Consider the following 19,887-nt stretch of genomic DNA (forward strand, 5'->3'; position numbering starts at 1 on the left):
GTGAAGGCAGCAGGGGATCACATATTCAAAAAGATAAGGCCGAGTAGAAATCCTTGGATATCACAGGGGATATTGAATCTAACTGATGAAAGGAGAAAATATAAAAATGAAGCAGGCAAAAGCAAGGAAAGAAGGAAGATTGGCATTTAACATGCAGGCAAAAGGGAATACAGATATCCAAAATGATGCCACTTATAGGAAAATTAGGTGCCTCTGGAGAAAAGAAAAGCAATTGTATTAGTTCCAAAATCTTATACTGCAAGCCAGTATTAAGCAGAGGAGGGTAACCTGAAAGGTGGAAGAAATACACATAGAGTGACCTCGAAGGCTATGTTATAGAAAGAGAAGAAGTAGTAAATAAGTCCGAGTAGAAATCCTTGGATATCACAAATGGGAGATATGATTTTGTCAGAAGAATTTGATAGAGTAATGGAAGATCTAAGCCAAAACAAGGCTTCTGGAGTAGACAACATTCCTTCAGTATTAATGAGATTCTTGGGGGAGCCAGGCATGACAAAACTGTTTCACCTCATACACAGGGTGTGAGACGTGAAATACAGTCAGACTTTCAGAAGACTGTAATAACTCCTATTCCAATGAAGACAGAAGTTGACACATTTGAATATTACCAAACCATCAGTTTAATAATTCATGATTGCAAAACATTCACATGTATTATTTACAGAAGAATGGAAAAAAATTGGTAGAAATTGGCCTCAGGGAAATAAATTTGGGTTCCAGAAAAATGTAGGAGTGTGTAAGGCCATACTGACTCTATGACTTATCCCAGACTATAGACTGAGAAGGGAAAATCTACATTTATAGCTTTTGTAGAGTTAGAGAAAACTTTGGACAATGTTGACTGCAGTACAATCTTTGAAATTGTAAAGATAGGATGGTTGAAATATAGGGAATGAAAAGTTATTTACAACTTGTACAGAAACCAGACAGCAGTTATAAGAGTTGAAGGGTATGAAGGAAGGGAGTAAGATAATGGTGTAGCTCTCTCCAATGTTATTCAGTTTGTTCATTGAACAAGCATTAAAGGAAATCAGGTAGAAATTTGAAAAGGGAATTGAAGGTCAGGGAGAAGAAATAAAAACTTAGAGGTTTGCCAGTGACATTGTAATTCTGTCAGAAAGCAAAGAACTTGGAAGAGCAGTTGGAGGGAACAGCTAATGTCTTGAAAACAGGTTATAAGATGAACATTGACAAAAGTGAAACACTGGTGTTGGAATGTAGGCAAATCAAATTGGATGATGCTGAGGAAGTTAAATTGGGAAATGTGACACATAGAGTAGTAGATGACTTCTGTTATTTGGACAGCAAAATAAGTGATGGCTGAAGTTCAGGAGATATAAAATGCAAACTGGGAATACCGAGAAAAGCCTTTCTGGGAAAGAGAAATTTGTCAGTGTCGAATATCGATATAAGTGTGAGTGAGTCTTTACTGAAGGCGTTATTAGGAGTGTAGCCTAGAATGGGAGTGAAATGTGAGCAAGAAGCAGTTCAGACAAGACAAGAATAGAAGCTTGTGAAGTGTGGTGCTGCAGAAGAATGCTGAAGATCGGATATGCATTCTGTGTAAGTAGTGAGGAGGTATGTAATTGGATGGGGGAAAAAGAAATTTGTGGCACAGCTTGACTAAATCAAGAGGTCGTTTGATAGGACATAGCTGAAAGTGTCAAGGAATGTACGGTGGGTAAGAATTGTAGAGAGGGGCCAGTGCTTCAGTAGAGTACACAGGTTGAAATGGATGTACATTGTGGTAGTTATGTATATGAAAAGGTTTCGGTAGGATAGACTAGCGTGGAGAGCCGCATCAAAGCAGTCTTCAGACTGAAGAGCATGACAACAATGACCATTTACTGCAGTGTAAAAAATTTTCTGTATTTTGTTTATTTTATCCACAGAAAAGAATTCCAGAGCCAAGAACTGTGTGTATAAAGGATTAGTGTGTCACCACAATGCAATGGCTGTTGCTCTGCCGATATGCTCTTAAAGTCATAACGTGCAGAGAACATTTTCTTTGTTGTCAAGAACTTGATGCTTTGCATATGTGTATCCACATTTTGCCACGAGAATGCCCTGTTGGGGTTTTCATCAACACTTGACACCGCTCTCTAAATGTGACAGCTGAACGCGAAATCAAAATATTGCAGACATAATGACACCACCTGACGTGTTGCTGAGATCTTTAGCAACACTACTTTATTACAGATTCTGTAATAAGTGGTTTGTGTGTGCTCAGTTTCTTGTTTTTTTCTTCTTCCCAAGTATATGATGATGTAAGAGAGGTCACATACAAATGATACTCACTGCTACAAATGACTCGCATCAAAATGAAGTTCAGCATTATACAATGACAACTATAGTGTCAGGTCTACATTGGCAGCGAGAAGAATAAAAATATTAGTGGCTCGAATTTCGGCAACATCTACCGACTCTGTACCAGAGAGAAGAGTAGCCAAGAAAATATGGTTGTACTTTACTGAGAGTGAAGATAGGAACTGCCCTGCCACAAAGACATAATCTAGCCCACCTTTTTTAATTATACATATGCAAAAGCAACAGTTTCAGATGTAAATTTCATTACATTCATGAGATACAAATATGACTTACAGTAAAGTAATTTTCTGACAAATATGCCACATAAAATTTGAAATTCCTATAAAAAAATGTATTATTTATTGTGACACATGCATAGAAAACACGATGTTGAACAACAACCATACAAGTGAAGGGAGATTTGTTGGCACAGAGCTTGCGTAAGAAAATGTATAACTTGGAGTATTCTGATTTTCCTTAAATTACAAGATTTATGAAATTCATGCTCCTCCAACACAAACTGTCTCAGACATGTCTTTAGAAGCAGTCTGGATGACTGTTTTGCAGAAGACATTACCCTAAATACATGACATGTAGTATCAACGGTATCTATACTCATTAAATATACATGTTTGTGAGAACTCTAGTTATCCGACCACAGAAAGCTGCTATTGATTTGATGCCTCCATTTTGAGTATCAAGTATTGGCGGAATTTACAGTTAGATGTTTGTTGACAAGGTACCTTATGATTGCTATCATTGCTCCATGTTTCTACCACAGTTCACAGTTTTCTTATGATTTTGCTGACTGGAAGTGGACACTCTATGTTGCTCGTCAGTCATCTTTCCTTAAACATGGAATTGTCCCCCTAGCTGGACACATGAAAATATGTTACAAAATTTAGCTATCATTCTTGCTAATGTGAAGTTTTATACAAATTTAAGCAATCTACCAGTATCAATATAAATGACTAAATGAAAGAATGTCTAAAATTCATACAAGAACCATAAAACTGTGAAGTACTGTAAATGGTAAAGGACCAAAAATCTCTTGTAAATGTGATTGAGCAAAGGAAAGCAGACTGGGTGGGACACATACTAAGAGGAAAAGGTGTTCTGATTATAGCAGTTAGAGGATCAGAGGTACAGTGGAAGGACAGAAGAAAGTAGGAACAAAAGGAATAAAAATACTGAATGAAGTGGAAAGAGGAAATACTGGATGATGAAGAAGTTGACCTGGAACAGGATCACATGGAGACAACAATTGCTTCAGGAAGCTGACAATAGACACACCACCTTATGATGATAATGAGCTAACAAGTTAAAATAGCCAGCATGTAGATGAAAATAGTGAAGTTTAGTACACCATGCTTTGCAGCAAGTGTCTGATTGCATTAATTTGAGTACAAGAGTGATAGTATAATTTGTGTATGTGTTCTCTCTTTAGTTTTGTGGAATGAACTTTAAAATAAATAAAAAAAATTTGTTCAGTAGAAGTATAGTAATGGAAAGTAATAGTGGAGTGTAAATAATTTAAGAAGTAGAGATAACAACACACCAAATAGCAAAGGAAATTGGTTGTTGAAAGGCATGTAAACTAAACTGAGAACTATGCAAACTTCCAGATGAATTCTGCATTCCAGAAAATGATTTGTCCAAAAGCTAGCAACACAAGAGTAAGTGATGTGAATTTACTCATTATCATTTACAAGTGTAATTAAAAAAATAACATCTCGTGCCATTGTTCTGTAAGTTGGCAGTACTGTTACCAGTGGTGTAAGGAATGCCCTAGAGGTGACAGCATATTATGTTCAAGTGAAATGCGACCACAGTACCTGTTGAAAATGAGTGTCATGCTTGCGACATACCCTGAGGAAGAACAACATTCTTCTGTCATATGTTTTCTGCGCAGTGAAGGTATGAAACCTATTGAAATCCATTGGTGAATGAAAGTCCAGTATGATGATGCATGTCTACCTTTGCAGCGAATGCATGAACAGAGTAGTAAGTTTGGAAATACAGATGCTCTGCCCCTGGGTCAAGAATGCCTTGTTGTGACACCAGAGTCTGCTGCAGCAATTGAAGCCATTGTGATGCACAATTGCTGTGATGGTGTATGCAGACCCTTAGTCATGGCTCAGCCCATCCCATCACATCACTCACAAAGTGCTTAAGTTTCACTGAGTGTATGGAAGATGGCTGCCATGGCAGCTCACTCCAGAACTTAAAGAGTGATGCATTGACATTGTGAAGAACTTTTGTGGTGCTTTAAAGCAGAAGGTGATGGCTTCTTTGTGAGAATCGTTACAGGAGATGAAACCTGTGTATACTTCCACGAGCATGAAACAAAGAGAGCAAGAGAGGAATGATGCCATTCCTTACCACCGAAACCCAAGAAGTTCTGGATGCAAACGTCTTCAGGGAAGTGTTTCCCGACTCTTTGGGGATGAGCGAGGTGATGTCTTGGAACATGACACGACTAGTCTGTCATATGCCAATACATTAAAAAATCAGATCTGGCCTGCAATAAGATCAAAGCAATGTGGACTTCTGACTACAGGTGTTATTTTGCAATATGACAAGAGGAATCTGTGCACTTCATACATGCTGGAGGAAGTATGCCGAATTACAGGGAGACTATGTTGGAAAATGATACACTTGTGCTCCATTTTTGTTCAATTAAAAATATATTTAAGGTTTTCATTCTTGCCTCCCCCTTTCATATAAATCTGACAAGATACGTTTTAGCTGTACTTAGTTTTGTGTTTCTTGCTAAAACTGCCTTTTGCAAAAACTCTCCGCAAATCATATCTTCAATGTCTGCTTCTCTTTCCATCTAGTTTTCCTTAAAATGAAAATTTTTGTGTGTACAGTTTTCCTTAGAATACATCCAACCTAGTTCACTTTCACCTTTTTGCCATAGTGCAGTAGAGTTCTTATTTCCTTTGCTCTTCAAGTATGTCATCATTCCCTACTCTGTCCAAACATTTAATTTTCTCTGTTCTTCTCTACAGCCAGATTTCAGAGCTTCAAAATGTATGTTGTACAATGTTGATAACTGTGCATCTTGCAGAGTCCTCTTCAAAACCCTTTTGTCAATGCAGCCTACATAATTATTTCTGACACACTTCTTTTAATTTAAAACTTAGGTTTTAGTTCTAAGAGATTATGATATCCAGTTTTGAAAGTCATTTCATGCTATTCCAAACACATTGCTTATTAATGCTTTTAAGGTAGCAAAGTAAACAACATTTCTGGAGATAATACCCACATCTTCAGTGAAAACTCGTACAAGAATCCTAGCATATTTGCACAGAAGTGAATGAAAATCTGACCATTTATCCTCTGAAATACCAGACTAATTCTCTTTGTCTGGTATTTTATAAAATGAGCAGAATGGTTTTTATCCAGTTTTGTTTAGAATGCTAGTTTTATAAGTTTTCCTAGAGAATGGAAATCTTCTCCTGAAACACATTGTTCTTCTCATAATGTGAATTACTTGAGTAAAACAGGTCTTAGGCCCAGTGATTGTCAGTTTTAATCTGTCAGTTTCAAAACAGCCAGAAATGTTAATAAACATTGTGGTTAATGCTAACTGAAATACTGTCAAAATACCATAATTTATTCCTCATCCATGGAATGTCTCCTTCACAGTGTGAAGTACCACACATGAATTAATGCTGATTTAGTTGGAGAAAATTTCTATTAATTTGTTCAATTTGTACATATGTATAACAGTAATAATATCCTATTCTTTTTTAACAGGGCATCAAGCATTAGAGGACAGACATTGCAAACATTCTCAATTGATGGATCTTGTAAAAGCTGCAAGGCATAGCCCACCTCAAGATGATGTTGGTAGGCTTGATACTGTGAGTCTGTTAGGAACAACAACATTACAGGCACCGGAGAAAACCAACTACTACTGGAGTGTTTGTGGCTTGAGTGCCTGTTCCGAGGCCACAGAAGATCTTAGATCGCCCATTTTTTCTCATCCAAATTCAAGTAAATGGTGTGCAGAACTGGAAAATGATGTTGGCACGCCAAGGATGTGCTTCCGTCTCGTGGCTAGCGCCGGTTCGCAGCCTGTGGGGGTGACCCTCAGTGCTTCCGTTTCAAGTCGGGACGGTACGGAATGCCAGGCATATCGGCTGCAGTTCTGCACTCTTCAAATAGGCGAGAGATCTCCTCTGCAGTGCATTGTGGACGTGTTCAATGGGGAGGACTGGCTTTTTGAATTTGAAGTGGAGATCGTGGAAGTCGTATCGGAGAACATCAGTCCTCCGACCTGGGAAGTCGCAGGTGGTCTGAAACTGGATCTGAAGCGGTTGTGGGACTCAAAAAAGTACACAGATTTCACACTGTGTGCTGGAGGTGTCCAGCTGGAAGCACACAGGGCAATTCTGAGTGCGCGCAGTCCAGTCTTTGCAGCCATGCTCCGTCACGATACGAAGGAGGCTCGAGAAGGCCGTGTGGAGATCACGGACGTGGACCCGGAAGTCGTGTCGGAGGTCTTGCGCTATGTCTACACTGACAGTGTGCTGTTACCGAGTGATACAACGGAGAAGCTCTTGGTGGCATTCGACAAGTACGGGCTCCCGTACGCAAAGTCGGAGTGCGAATCGGAGCTGGCGAGGAAGCTGACAATAGACAGTGCTGCCGTAACTGCTGCGTGTGCAATTCTCACCTCGTCTTTCTACCTACAGGAGGTGTGCCTGGCTTTCATTAAGACCCATCTTGAGAAGGTGGTGGGGACCGTAGGCTGGGCAGACATCATTGACCAGTGCCCTGTGGCAGCAAAGATGATCAGCAAATTGATCTCCGGAGGATCAGAGAGGTAATGCACCACTGAATTTGACAAAGTGTGAGGTTTGTCTGGAAAGTAATGTCACTAAAGTAAATGAAAGCTAATTCATCGATCAGAAAGGTAGGTAAAAGTGCACTTACAATGTTGGTGCCTTTTTCCGTCTTGTGTTGCAGTGAATAACTATTTGCGTGGTGAATGTTGGGAAGTGGATGTGACAAATGATAAGTCACACGATTGGAGGCGGTGGCAGAATCAGCGAGAAAATAGTGTTCACTACATATTGTCATGATGTAGAAAATATGAAATTACATGGCAGCATAATGGAATATATTGTGCAGAATGTTGTCATATAAAACAGCGTACTCTGTAATATTTAAACTGTAGTCTTTGGTTTCTGAATAACCACAATCTTGGAAATTGGGACATTTTGAAAATACCCCACAAATTTTTAAAAACGATCACTGGGGTACACTACAGGTCCGTATGTCACCACAGCCAGTCTTCCTCCAGTCACATTTGTTGGCTCTGCCAACTCAAAACCTGACTATAATGAGGAAATATGACAATATCCCAAGAAATTCTGTCATGTTCCATGTAACATACAATACAAGACATATATCTTTTCATTATTATATTTTTGTTGGGTTCTGATTAGTTTAGTTGTTATATTTCACTTAAAGTAATTCTTCCAGAATAGTGCTTTAAAGTCAAAGTTGATGGCTGGTAAATAGCCATGCCAAGTGCGAGCCACATCACTTAGGTAGTTTAAAATTGGCATAGTTTGTCATAACTAGTAGCATGAGAAATCATCACTGACATCAGATTCTGTAGCCTCACATAACCTGCTAATATGCTATGCCAATACCTGATACAGAGTGGAAATACAGGTTATTCTCAGCTGTAAATTAAAACACACATAATTCAACTTTATTTTAAGTTTCACCATGTATATTAAGTGAGACATTTATTCCTTTTTAGTCATATACCCACAGTTAATTAAAACTGACTAGATGACATACTCAGGCCATAATCATTATCACATTTGTATGCTATGTCTGTTTTAACAAAGCCTGCAACCATTCTCGTTTTTCCATGTTAATCTATACGTACTCAAGGCGGTAGCCTCAGGAACAATTCCACGGGCACAGACGATTGCTACTGCGCCAACACTAACAAATCTGGTTGACAGAAACATAACTGAAAATGAAAATGTGGCATTCACCAGGTACGTACAAAGTCGAGTAACCAACTTTCAAATGGAAATGAATTTTAACAGCAGCACGTAAAGGAAGAGCCACAACACAGTAACTGCATTTTAACCAAAATGTACAATACGTAAAAATTCTTAACAGTAGGGTCCTTCTGCCTCAATACATTTTTGCCAGTGAGATTCCCAGTTGTAGGCAACCTGGAACATCCGGGTTGGAATGTCCTTAGGGCACATGTAAGAGCAGTTTTCACACTGTCAACAGTCTCTAAACTGTGTCCTCTCGAGGCTGTCTCAAGCTGAGGAACAAAAGGGTGTTGCAGAGTGAGCTTAGAATTGTAGAGGGTCTGGGCAGCACTGCCACATTGTTTTTGAGCAGATAACCTCTCACTGTGAAGACACTGTAGCTGCACAGATTGTCTCTGTGGAGCTTCCAGGAACTGCCAATGTGCAGCCTGATGTGCACAACCGTGCCTTCCCCCCCCCCCCCCCCCCCCCCCTCCCCAGTCTTTTGAGCACTTCCATGTAAAAGGCAAAATTGACTATCTGTCAGATGTGCAAACTTGCAGTGGACAATAACATTAGTTCATAAAAGACAATAGGCATTGCCTTTACTTTGGACCTGCTCATCTGTGCTTTCTCGGGGCGTGAGTTGACCGGATAAGAGCTATGAGGTGTGCCATACAGAGCTCCACATCTTGTCTCTGTCTCAGCGTCATATTCAAAAATCCATGACTCATCATCATTTATAACATTGTCCAACATTTCTACACAATTCCAGGAGTTCTTCACAAATGAGCTCTCAATTGCACTTGTGGCAGTCAGTCAAAATTTTCAGAACCAGTTTCGCTCACACTTTCTTCTTTCTGAAATTGATTCATTAGAATTGTGTGGACAATCGTTTTGGCACATCCAGAGTTGGAGCTATGAGAGAAACACTCGTTGTATGGTCTGCGTTCAAAAGTTGAAGGATACGAGTCACACTGTCTTTTTTCTTTTGATATTGCGTGGCTTCCGAAGCAAGTTTTGTTGTCTGTTTCATCCTGGCCTACCAGACACGCCTTGTGCTTCTGAAACACCTGCTGTTTTGACAAATGTTCATTCCCAAATTCCCGCTCAGTTGTTTGATACATTTTGGCAGTGAACTTCCTGAGTTTCTTGCAGAATTTGATTGCATGCAGTTGTTCCAGTGAACACTTTGTCGCAGGTGGAATTGGACGACCAGGTGGAGGTTCAGGTAGGGACACATCCTGACTCTCCAAGCAGTTGGAGGAAACTGAGACTGCTCGTCTTGTGAAGCTAACAGCCCCACCAACTAGCTTGGATAAGTAGATCATCCTCCATCCAATAGGAGCATTAAGATGGAACCAGTGATATTTCTTTCCAGGCAAACCTCATAATATTCATTAGCTTCTAGTACTTTCATTTTCTATAACTATTCCATATGACACAGTATAATAAAGTGGAATGGTTAACAGGCTATTAACATTAACAGTATATATACAAGAATGCACCTTGTGTCTCAAATGTGAGGTGTTTTCAAAAAATAACACCAATTTTGTTATTTTGTATTTTCTATTACTCCAGTTTGCATAATTTTTTCAGTGTTATGATGTAAAAAAATTCCTGAAAAGGGTCTGCACACTGTTAGCCATATTGGATATTTGGTCTGTTGTGAATTGTCAAAAAGGCTACATGTGTCCAGAATGAAATTTTCGTTCTGAAGCAGAGTGTACACTGAGATGAAACGTCCTGGCAGATTAAAACTGTATGCCAGACTGAGACTTGAATTTGAGACCTTTGCCTTTTGTGGGCAAGTGCTCTATTGACTGAGCTACCCAAGTATGACTCACAACTCATCCTCACAGCTTTACTCCCACCATAACCTCATCTCATACCTTCCACAGAAATTCTCCTGTGAAACTTGCAAGACTAGCACTTCTGGAAGATTGGATATTAGGGAGACATGGGGGATATTTCCAGAATGAAATTTTCCCTCTGTAGCAGAATTGTTGTGACACAAAACTTCCTGGGGGATTAGAACTGTGTGTTGGACTGAGACTCAAACTTGGGACATTCCAGTAGTGCTAGTCTTGCAAGTTTCATGGGAGAGCTCCTGTGAAGGTAGGAGATGAGGTACTGGCAGAAGTAAATCTATGAGGACAAGTTGTGAGTCGTGCTTGGGTAGATCAGTCAGTAGAGCAGTTGCTCGCGAAAAGCAAAGGTCCCAAATGGCAGTCCTGCCCCAGCAGACAATTTTAATCTTCCAGAAAGTTTCAGGCCACGGGTGTTTTGTTAGTTTCTTCAGTTATTTACTGTGTATAAAAATGGATCAAAGAACTATTAAATTTTGCTATCAAAATAGAATAATGTGCAAGGAAGTTTTGAAAATATTGAATATTGCTTTGGTGAGTCTGCTTTGGGTAAAAACAAGGGTTTTCAAATGGTATAAGTGTTTCAAAGAAGGCTGTGAAGTCATTGACGATGACAGGTGTCCCAGACATCATAGCACGTCATCAAGCGATAAAGCAGTGAAAGAAATGATAATGAGAAATCTCTGAATCACTATCAGAGGAGCTGCTGCTGATGTTTGCATATCATTTGTTCATCTCATGACTTTTTCAGTTATTTTAGGTATGAAACATGTGACAGCAAAATTTCTGAATTTCAGATGAAAACAGCAGCAAATTCAAGTTTCTCAGGAGTAGTTAGTGATGAGGTGGGTTTATGAATATGATGTCCAGTGTCCTATGCATGGTCTCCTTTGTAGATGAGCTACACTTTCTTACAACTCTCCCCTACTACAGCCCTTATGTGCATGTTCCGTTTCATATTGCTTTGTAGTAGTATACCAAGATATTTAACTGGTGTGACTGTGTCAGGCAGCAGACCAATTTGAACATTACAGGTCTGGTTCTCCTATTCCTCTGCATAAACTTACATTTCACTACATTTAGAACAAGCTGCCATCTAGCACACCAAATTCCATAAAAGTCATCTTGTATGCTTCTACAGTCACTCAATGATGCTTCTTTCTCATATACTACAGAATAATCAGCAAAAAGTTGCGGATTGCTGCTCACCCTATCTGACAGATCATTTATCTCTTAAAGGCAACGTTCTGACTGACTGACTGACTGACTCACGCACTCACTCACTCACTCACTCGCTGACTCACTCGTCATCACTCAGCCCAAGGATAGAAACTTGAAATTTGCAGAGGGTGTGGATCTTATACTGTTGAGGTAATTTAAGAAGGGGTTTCTTGAAATTTCACCCCAAAGGATGTGAAATATGGGATGAAAGGTTTTTTGAAAATATGTCACTATTAAGGCAGTTTTTAAGCTAGACCTACAAAAACTGGTATTTTGTTCCTCAGTCAGAAATAAAGAACATGTGTTTCTGCATTACTGGAAATTTTACCCCTGTGGGGATGAAATAGAGATTAAAATATTTTTTTAAAAAAATAAAACATTATTAAAGAAGTAGTAAAGTATTTTAAAGCTACAGCTATGAAAATTGGTTTTTGATTCCTCAGTTACAAATAAAGAATTGTGTGTTTCATTGTTTTTACAGGATGAAATGTTTTATTAAACTATTTCGTTACAGCAACATTTTTAAAGCTTCATTATAAAAATTTGAATTTGGGTTCTCAGTAAAAATAAGGAAAAAAATAGTGTTTCACTGTTTTTGGAAATTCAAGCACTAAGGCGCTGAAATTTGGAGTGAGATGTTATATGACAATATTTCATTGTGAAAGTATTTTTAAAACTAAATCTTTGAATATTGGTATTTGGCTCCTCAGTAAGAAATGAAAAAAAAATTGTGTGTTTCACTGTTTTTGGAAAGTCAACTGCTAAGAATGAAACAGGACAAGACTGGTCCACTGACTCATCATTCCCCAGCCCAAAGTGCTAAGGACAGAAACTTGAATTTTGGAGAGGGTGTTGATCTTATACCGTAGGCATCATTTAAGAAGGGATTGTTCAAAATTCCACTCCTACGGGTGTGAAATAGGGGATGAAAGGCTTTTTGAAAATATGTCATTATTAAGACACTTTTGAACCTAGGACTATGAAAATTGGTGTTTGATATCTCAGTCAGAAGTTTTAGAAATTCAAATACTGGTGGGTAAAATAGTGGATGATCTTTTTTTTCTTAAAAAAACCAGTGAATCATTATTAAAGACCTACTGAAGCATTTTGAAAGCTACATCTATGAAAATTTGTATTTGACTTCTGGCTTGGAAAGAAAAAAAAATGTGCTTCAGCCTTTTTCAAATTCAACCCTCTAAGGGAGTGAAACAGGGGATGAAAAATTTTATGAAATTATTTTGTTACAAAAGCATTTTCAAAGCTAAATCTATAAATATTTGTATTTAGCTTCTCTGTTAGAAATAAAAAATACATGTTTCACCGTTTTTGGAAGTTAAACCCCTAAGCAGGTGAAATAAGGAATGATGAAAATATTTAAGAAAATATTTTGTTATATCAAAAAAAAAAAAAAAAAAAAAATTGAAGCTAAATCTATGGAAATTGGTATTTCACTGCTTGGTTAGATAGAATGAAATTTGTGTTAGGGAATGAAAGTTTCTGGGGAAATATCACTGTAGGAACACAAAAGATATGATTACCTTGGTCTCCAGCTACCTGAATTGCTTTTTGGTCAGAAGTACATTCAGAAAAGACCTTGCTTCTATGACCTTAATTAATGCAAAAAGTTTAGATGATGTTGCAATTTGTGAACAGCATAAAATTCCATTAAAGAAAAACAAAAAATCTGTGTAGACCATACAGTTTACACAACCAAAGTAGTGGGCAATAAGGTAGTGTACATATAGTACAAAAGTAGTCTTGTCACACTTCCCTAGGACACTCCTGATGATACCCTCATCTCTGATGAACACTCATTGTCAAGGACTTGCTTGTTCGTGAATTTTTCACCGAAGACAATGCTGTAACACTGCCCTCACCCCGCTGTTAACGAGACATGGCCCTATGTTCACGAGACATGGCCCTATGTAACTTTTTTCTGTTTTAAAAAAATAAAGACAAGCATAAATGAGATTAAAAAACACATCAGTGAGAGAGCTGAAAGCTCTCTGAAAATCACTGGCCTGAGTTTTATAATATCTAATGGTAACTATTTTGAAGAGATTAAAATTGATATAGATAAATAAAAAAGTCCCGTTATATTTTAGACTTATTATATGCATTTACCAGACTCTCGCAATTGTGTTACCTTAAGAGATTGGTCTTGGCTTAGTTTTCATGCTTTTCACTCCCTGTCATTTCGTGGAATTTCTTCTGAGCTAATGGTTAAAAGGTAAGACAGTCATTGTTTGAGCACCAAAGTGTTTTATTAGGCCATGTCCTTGAGTTCCTCCAGCCTCTGAACTGACGTAGCCAGTACTGTTCATACATTTTTGTAGATAAACATATGTTTTAATGTGAACTGTGGTGCAACTCAGCATTTATACGGCAACGTAGCAAGATCAGAGACCCTGGACTGACCAGTGATCAAATGCAAAACCTTTAGATCTGCTGTGTGGCACTTAACCACTGAACCACTGAGGCAAAGCATGTGAAGTAAATGTTTATTAAGTAGAAGTGAGTATAAGAACAGACACAGCCTGTGGTTTTCATACTGTTCAAGCCTACAACATTTATTGATCAGATCTAACCCAGACATTTGACTACACTACTGATCTGTCCATCACAGCAAGCCAAGATTGATTGATTGATTGATTTCTTTATTAATCCATGTAACAATTTACATTGTGTGGATTTCGTCAGCAAAATCATATACAATACAATATACCTACAATTATACACATAAAATTAGTATTTACACACATTTTTAGGTATCTTAAATTAGTTTTATATCCTTGTGTAATTTGTAATTTTCTTATAGTACTGTACAATTTTTGATTACATATCAAAATTATTTCCTCATGTATTACAATGCAGGCTATTTTAATTACACTACATGTTTTAATTCAGATAGTCCGTTACTGCGTAATAACTTTTATTTAGTAAAAAAAATTTTAGTTTTGTTTTGAACTGTCCGATTGTGTCAATATCTTTTATTTTTTGGGGTAATTTATTATATAATTTAACAGCATTGTAGAACAAGCTCTGCTGAGTTTTAACTTTATTTTTCCTCTCTAGATGCAGATTGAATTGGTTTCTAGTTTCATAGCTGTGTACTAATGAATTTTTCATATAGCAGTCAATATTTTTTTTTACATACATAACACTTTGAAAAATGTATTCACAGGGGACAGTTAGGATTTCCAGCTTTTGGAAATGTTCAAGGCAGTGAGCCCTACTGCCACTCTTGGTTATTATACAAATTGCTCTTTTTTGTAATTTGAAAACTATTTTAATATTTTTACTGTTGACTCCCCAAAATATTATTCCATAGGTAATAACAGAGTGGATATAAGAAAAATATACAGATCTGACACATGTAGTATCACAAACTGCAGTCAGAATTCTCAGAGCATAGCATGCTGTAGCGATTCTGTTACTAAGTATTTTAATATGTTCTTCCCACTTTAACTGACTGTCAACATGCATACCAAGAAATTTTGTGTAGTCTACACATTCTATAGTTTCATTGTTTAACTTAAAGTTGTTAAAGTGTGGTTTTTTGCAGACATAGAAGTTAACAGCATTTGTTTTTTTAAGATTTAGTGTTAGTTTATTGTTGGATGCCCACTCACGTACACTGTTTAGTGTTTGTTCGGCTTTTTCTTTTAGTGCATCTGGTGATTTGTCACTGATTAGAACATTTGAGTCATCTGCAAACAATATTGTTTGTCCATGCTTGATGCTCTGTGGGAAGTCGTTTATGTAAATGAGGAATAGTACTGGGCCAAGGACACTACCCTGTGGGACACCTATATTTACATAATTTGGGTCTGAAGTATACTTTACAATATAGTTTGAGCAAGTTGAAATATGTGAGATTTCAGTTATCTGTCTTCTATTTTTTAGATATGACTGGAACCACTTTTTCACAAGTCCCCTAATTCCAAGTTCATCTAACTTATTTAACAATATGTTGTGGTCTACTGTATCAAACGCTTTAGTTAGATCAAGAAATATACCTGTTGTGTAGTTCCCTTTATCTAATGCTTCTAGAATGTGTTTTGTGAGGTGTGCTGTTGCTGATTCTGTGCTTTTCCCTGATCGAAATCCAAACTGGTCAACAGACAGTAAGTTGTATTTATTTAAATAATTGATTAGCCTATCTTTCATAATAGTTTCTAATATTTTTGCAAAGCGTGATAGTAGGGAAATTGGCCTATAATTTTCAATTATTCCTGCATCACCTTTTTTGAAGAGAGGTAGTAATTTCGCATATCTTAAATAGTCTGGAAAGTAGCCCTGCTTGAAAGATTGATTTATAATATCAACTAAAGGTGGAAGTAGGCTCTTGATACAGTCCTTAATTATAAAAATGGGGACTTCATCCAGACCAGCTGAGTTTTTGTTTTTCAGTTTGCTGACTGCTTTATAGACTTCTTCCTGTGTTGTAGGGAATAACACCATTGAGTGTGATACACTATTATTTGGCTTTTTGACCTGAGGGGCTGTTAGAAAATTTTCCTGTAATTTTATTCCTATGCTACTAAAATAATCATTTATATAGTTTGCCAAATATATTGGGTCGTTTATTAGAGTCCCTTCCTCTTTGATTTTCAAGTTTGACAGATTCATTTTCCTGGTACCAGTTTCCTGCTTCACAATCTTCCATACTGCCTTATTTTTGTTTTCAGCAGAGTGCACTATTTTTGAGTTATGAGCTCTCTTTGCTGCAAACAATATTTTCCTATATGTTTTCCTATATCTTTTATAAAAGAGTGAGAAAGCGGGATTAGTTTGGCTGTGTTTAATGGAGCTCAGATACTTTAGAGTTTCAGATGATTTTTTGATTCCTTTTATGACCCACTTGCTTTTTCCTGCTGTTGGTAGTGGACATAATACTTTAGGAAATGTTTCTTCAAAATTTAATTTAAACAATGTCATGAAATTTTTGAATTTTTCATTTGCATCTACCTCTGAGTATACTGAGTCCCATGTTTGTCCTGCTATCTGTTTGGCAAACTCATGTCTATTTTTTTTTGAAAAAATTCGTCTGTAAATATGCATTTTCTTTGTTTCTTCTGGAGCCACTTTTATATTAATGATTTGAGCTGAGTGATCAGATAATCCTAGCTCTGCTACCACCACCTCGCAGTTTTCTTTGCCTAAATCTGTTAATACCTGATCAACAGCTGTCTTTGAGTATTTTGTTATTCTGGTTGCACTGTTAACCATTGGAACTAAATTGAAACTTTGAGCAAGACTTTGTAATGAGTCCCATGTAGAATCAGGATTCAGTTTATCCACATTTAGGTCTCCACATATGAGAATGTGGTTCTTTGGAGTGGATATCTTGTCAAGAACATGATTAAGTTTGGAGAAAAAGATATTGAAGTCTCCACTAGGAGATCTGTATATACATAAGATAATCAAATTCCTACACCTGTATTGGTCCCTGATTTCAACTGCTGCCAGTTCAAAATGTTGCTCTTCACTGATTACACATAAATCGCTTCTGGTCTTATACTGATAATTTTGTTTTACATAAATACAACACCCTCCACACTTCATAGAGGTCCTACAGTATGCACACGCTAAATTATAAGACTGCAAGACTAACTGATTAATTTCAGCCTCATTGCACCAATGCTCAGTGAGACAAACAACTAAGCACTCTGTAGACTCCAGCTCCACTTCTAGCTGTTGGGTCTTATTTGCTAGGGAACATATATTTTGGTGAACAACTGTTAAGTAATTTTTTCCACCGCTATTTGCATTCCCACTTTTTTTCGTTTTAATGTCGTTCTGTTTTGGTTCAACTGCTTCCTTATTACGATTACACTCATGTTTTTTGTTTGCATATGTTATTCTTTGATAGTCACCCCCTGCAGACCGTATTAGTTTCCCTTATTTTTTATAATTTTACATAAATCCAGGAGCATTTTACTGAAAGTCATTGCACCTAGTCTGTTTAGGTGCAGGCCATCCCTACCCAGACATTTGTCGTCGAGAAATTTATTTGGGTCAACAAATAAAACACCAAGTTCGTCACACTGTTCCCTAATGCCGGTGTTTATTTTGTTTGTATACGCGTTACTCACCGATCTTCTTTGTAGAATTCCGTTGATAACAATTCTAGAGCTTGTAAACAAACCTTTGGCTGACCGAATTACATTACGAATATCATTTATGATTTCTTCTTGTCTGCTGCTTCTAATAGAGTTTGTCCCTACGTGAATTATCACGCCTTTAAAATTTGTGTTGGAATCATTGTTGTTTTGGTTGGATTTTTCCGTGTTCCTAATGTTGTTGAAATGTTTCACAATCTGCTGTGGTCGGATTCCAGGGCGAACATTGACTTTACAGTTCGGAACCACTACATTTTTTAACATGGAATCACCGATAACAAAGAAATCACTTTTGTCGATCTGTTTTGCTGGATTTCTAGATTTCCGAGGGATAGCAAATTTTACTGAAAAGTGCATTTTCAAGAGATCTATAATGCTGTGTATGTTAGCTTCAGTGCATGCTTAGTGTTTTAGCGCTTTAATTCTAAGCTGCATGTGTTCAGTCCTCGGTGATTGAGTTTGAGCAATAAAATGGCAATGAGTCATTGACATCATGGCTCTTGTTCTGTGAATGTGATTTTTGGATGAATAATTAAATACTGAATTGCAGCTGAATTAGGCAGTGACATAGAAAACAATGTTGCAATTCATTGGCCTATATTCCCTTGAATGCTCACACAGTGGAGCAAACTCACTCATGAGAGAGAGAGAGAGAGAGAGAGAGAGAGAGAGAGAGAGAGAGAGAGAGACATAATGTCTAATGTTACAGACCATACTTCTTTGAAATTGATAAAAAAAGTCCTAGAATCCTTTAGAAAATTCAAAGGTGAATAAAAAAATTGAGAGAGCAGGACAAGAACCAACCACATTTGATAAAGTAAGTCTGTACCTCTAACCACTGTGCAACTGTGAACTTCTTTTGTTCTGTGATCCCCCTGAAGGATGACATTAATCTCTGGTATGTCATTAACTGACATTTAATTGTGAAAAATAGTAAGAAGGATGAGACAGTTTTGATGTACCTTCAGTAAACTGTTGTGTTGAAGCAGCTTAGTTTTATAAGATGCTAGTTATAATACAAAAACAAAGAAATCTGAAATTTACTTAATGACCTATATGATGTTTCCCATCATTTTCTTACAACAAACTGTACCAAAACAAGGCATTTTCAAGAGCTCCTCAATGCGCTGGTGATTTGGAGCAGCATATGTTAATAGAACATAAGTTATAATGTAAAACTCACCAAATATGAGCTTTAGCTGATTAGGACGAAATCCTATATGTCATCTCCTAAATTCTGTTTGTCATATAGGACAGCTCGTCTGGAGGGACTGAGCCTTTGGGAGGCCCACTAGAGCTGTACCGTGCAGAGGCCACACTCTACATATAGGTAACTGGCATTTCAAAGCACAGCATTCAGACTGGCTACTATCTGTTCAAAAAACCTCACTCGATGTCATCAACATGTCTGAAACTGTGGTCTGTGTTATGTACATTTGTGTGGGAAATGTTTGAAATGCATCCTGATAATTCTGTAATTCATTTTTGAGAAATGTATTTTTATACACAGTTTGGGCCTTCTCCAACTCAGAAACTTTAACTATCAGCCACACTTGAGGAAGAATATTATTTAAAGTAGATAACAGCAGATGCAGTCTATGTAATAGTCATGGAAGTCTTACTCTTACTTTCTCATACATTTTATTTTCAATGACATTTGTTACTGGCGTAGAAATCAGTTTCAGTGGAAATCTCTTGTGAACAGTTAAAATACTAAACAAAAATAATGCTTTGCCTCTTTGTGTAAAATTCAGAGGGTGGGTGCAAAGATATTCGACAGGATTCAATGGACATAAAGCAAGACATTGGGAATTTTTGTTAATCCAAAAGAAAATGAAAAACATATCTTGCCACTCATTGTACAAATTATCTAACTATTCATATCCAATGACTGTCATTGCTGGTGGCTGTAAGTGCCAGTGTTCATTGTAATATCACATGACAGTTAATGGTATATTGTACACAGGCATAGGTAAGTACCATATTGCTACAGATGTGAGATTCGTCTGAAGATGGTGGGGAGGGAGTGAAGGCATTATCTCACAAAAATACTAGGTCTACAACTTTGCTTCCACCATTTTTTCTCGAAGTTCGGAGCTTTATTGTGAAAAACTTGCAAAAAAATTATGATTGATAGTATTGCCCATCACTAGCCACTACATTCTCCCAACTTTTGGATAGCATACAAATCCCGTGGTGGAATAACTGGTCATCTTTTGTGGGGATCCATGAATCGATTCAATTTTGCACTTGTTCATATGATCGGAAGTGCTGGTCAGCCAGACTGTGTGCCACTGATCGAAAAAGGTGGTAGTCAGAGAGAGC

General features: G+C 37.4%; 1 protein-coding gene across 1 annotated transcript in view; it reads left to right on the forward strand.

Annotated features, from left to right (window-relative positions):
* Window positions 1–19,887, forward strand: part of LOC124717166 — a 55,778-nt gene that overhangs the window by 10,448 nt on the left and 25,443 nt on the right. The window contains exon 2 of the mRNA XM_047243936.1: window positions 6,094–7,165. Within this exon, the coding sequence (XP_047099892.1) occupies window positions 6,138–7,165 (1,028 nt within the window). The 5' untranslated portion in view covers window positions 6,094–6,137. The remainder of the gene's footprint in view (window positions 1–6,093; window positions 7,166–19,887) is intronic.

The sequence above is a fragment of the Schistocerca piceifrons genome, chromosome 9, assembly GCF_021461385.2.
Source record: "Schistocerca piceifrons isolate TAMUIC-IGC-003096 chromosome 9, iqSchPice1.1, whole genome shotgun sequence".
Taxonomy (NCBI): Eukaryota; Metazoa; Arthropoda; class Insecta; order Orthoptera; family Acrididae; genus Schistocerca; species Schistocerca piceifrons.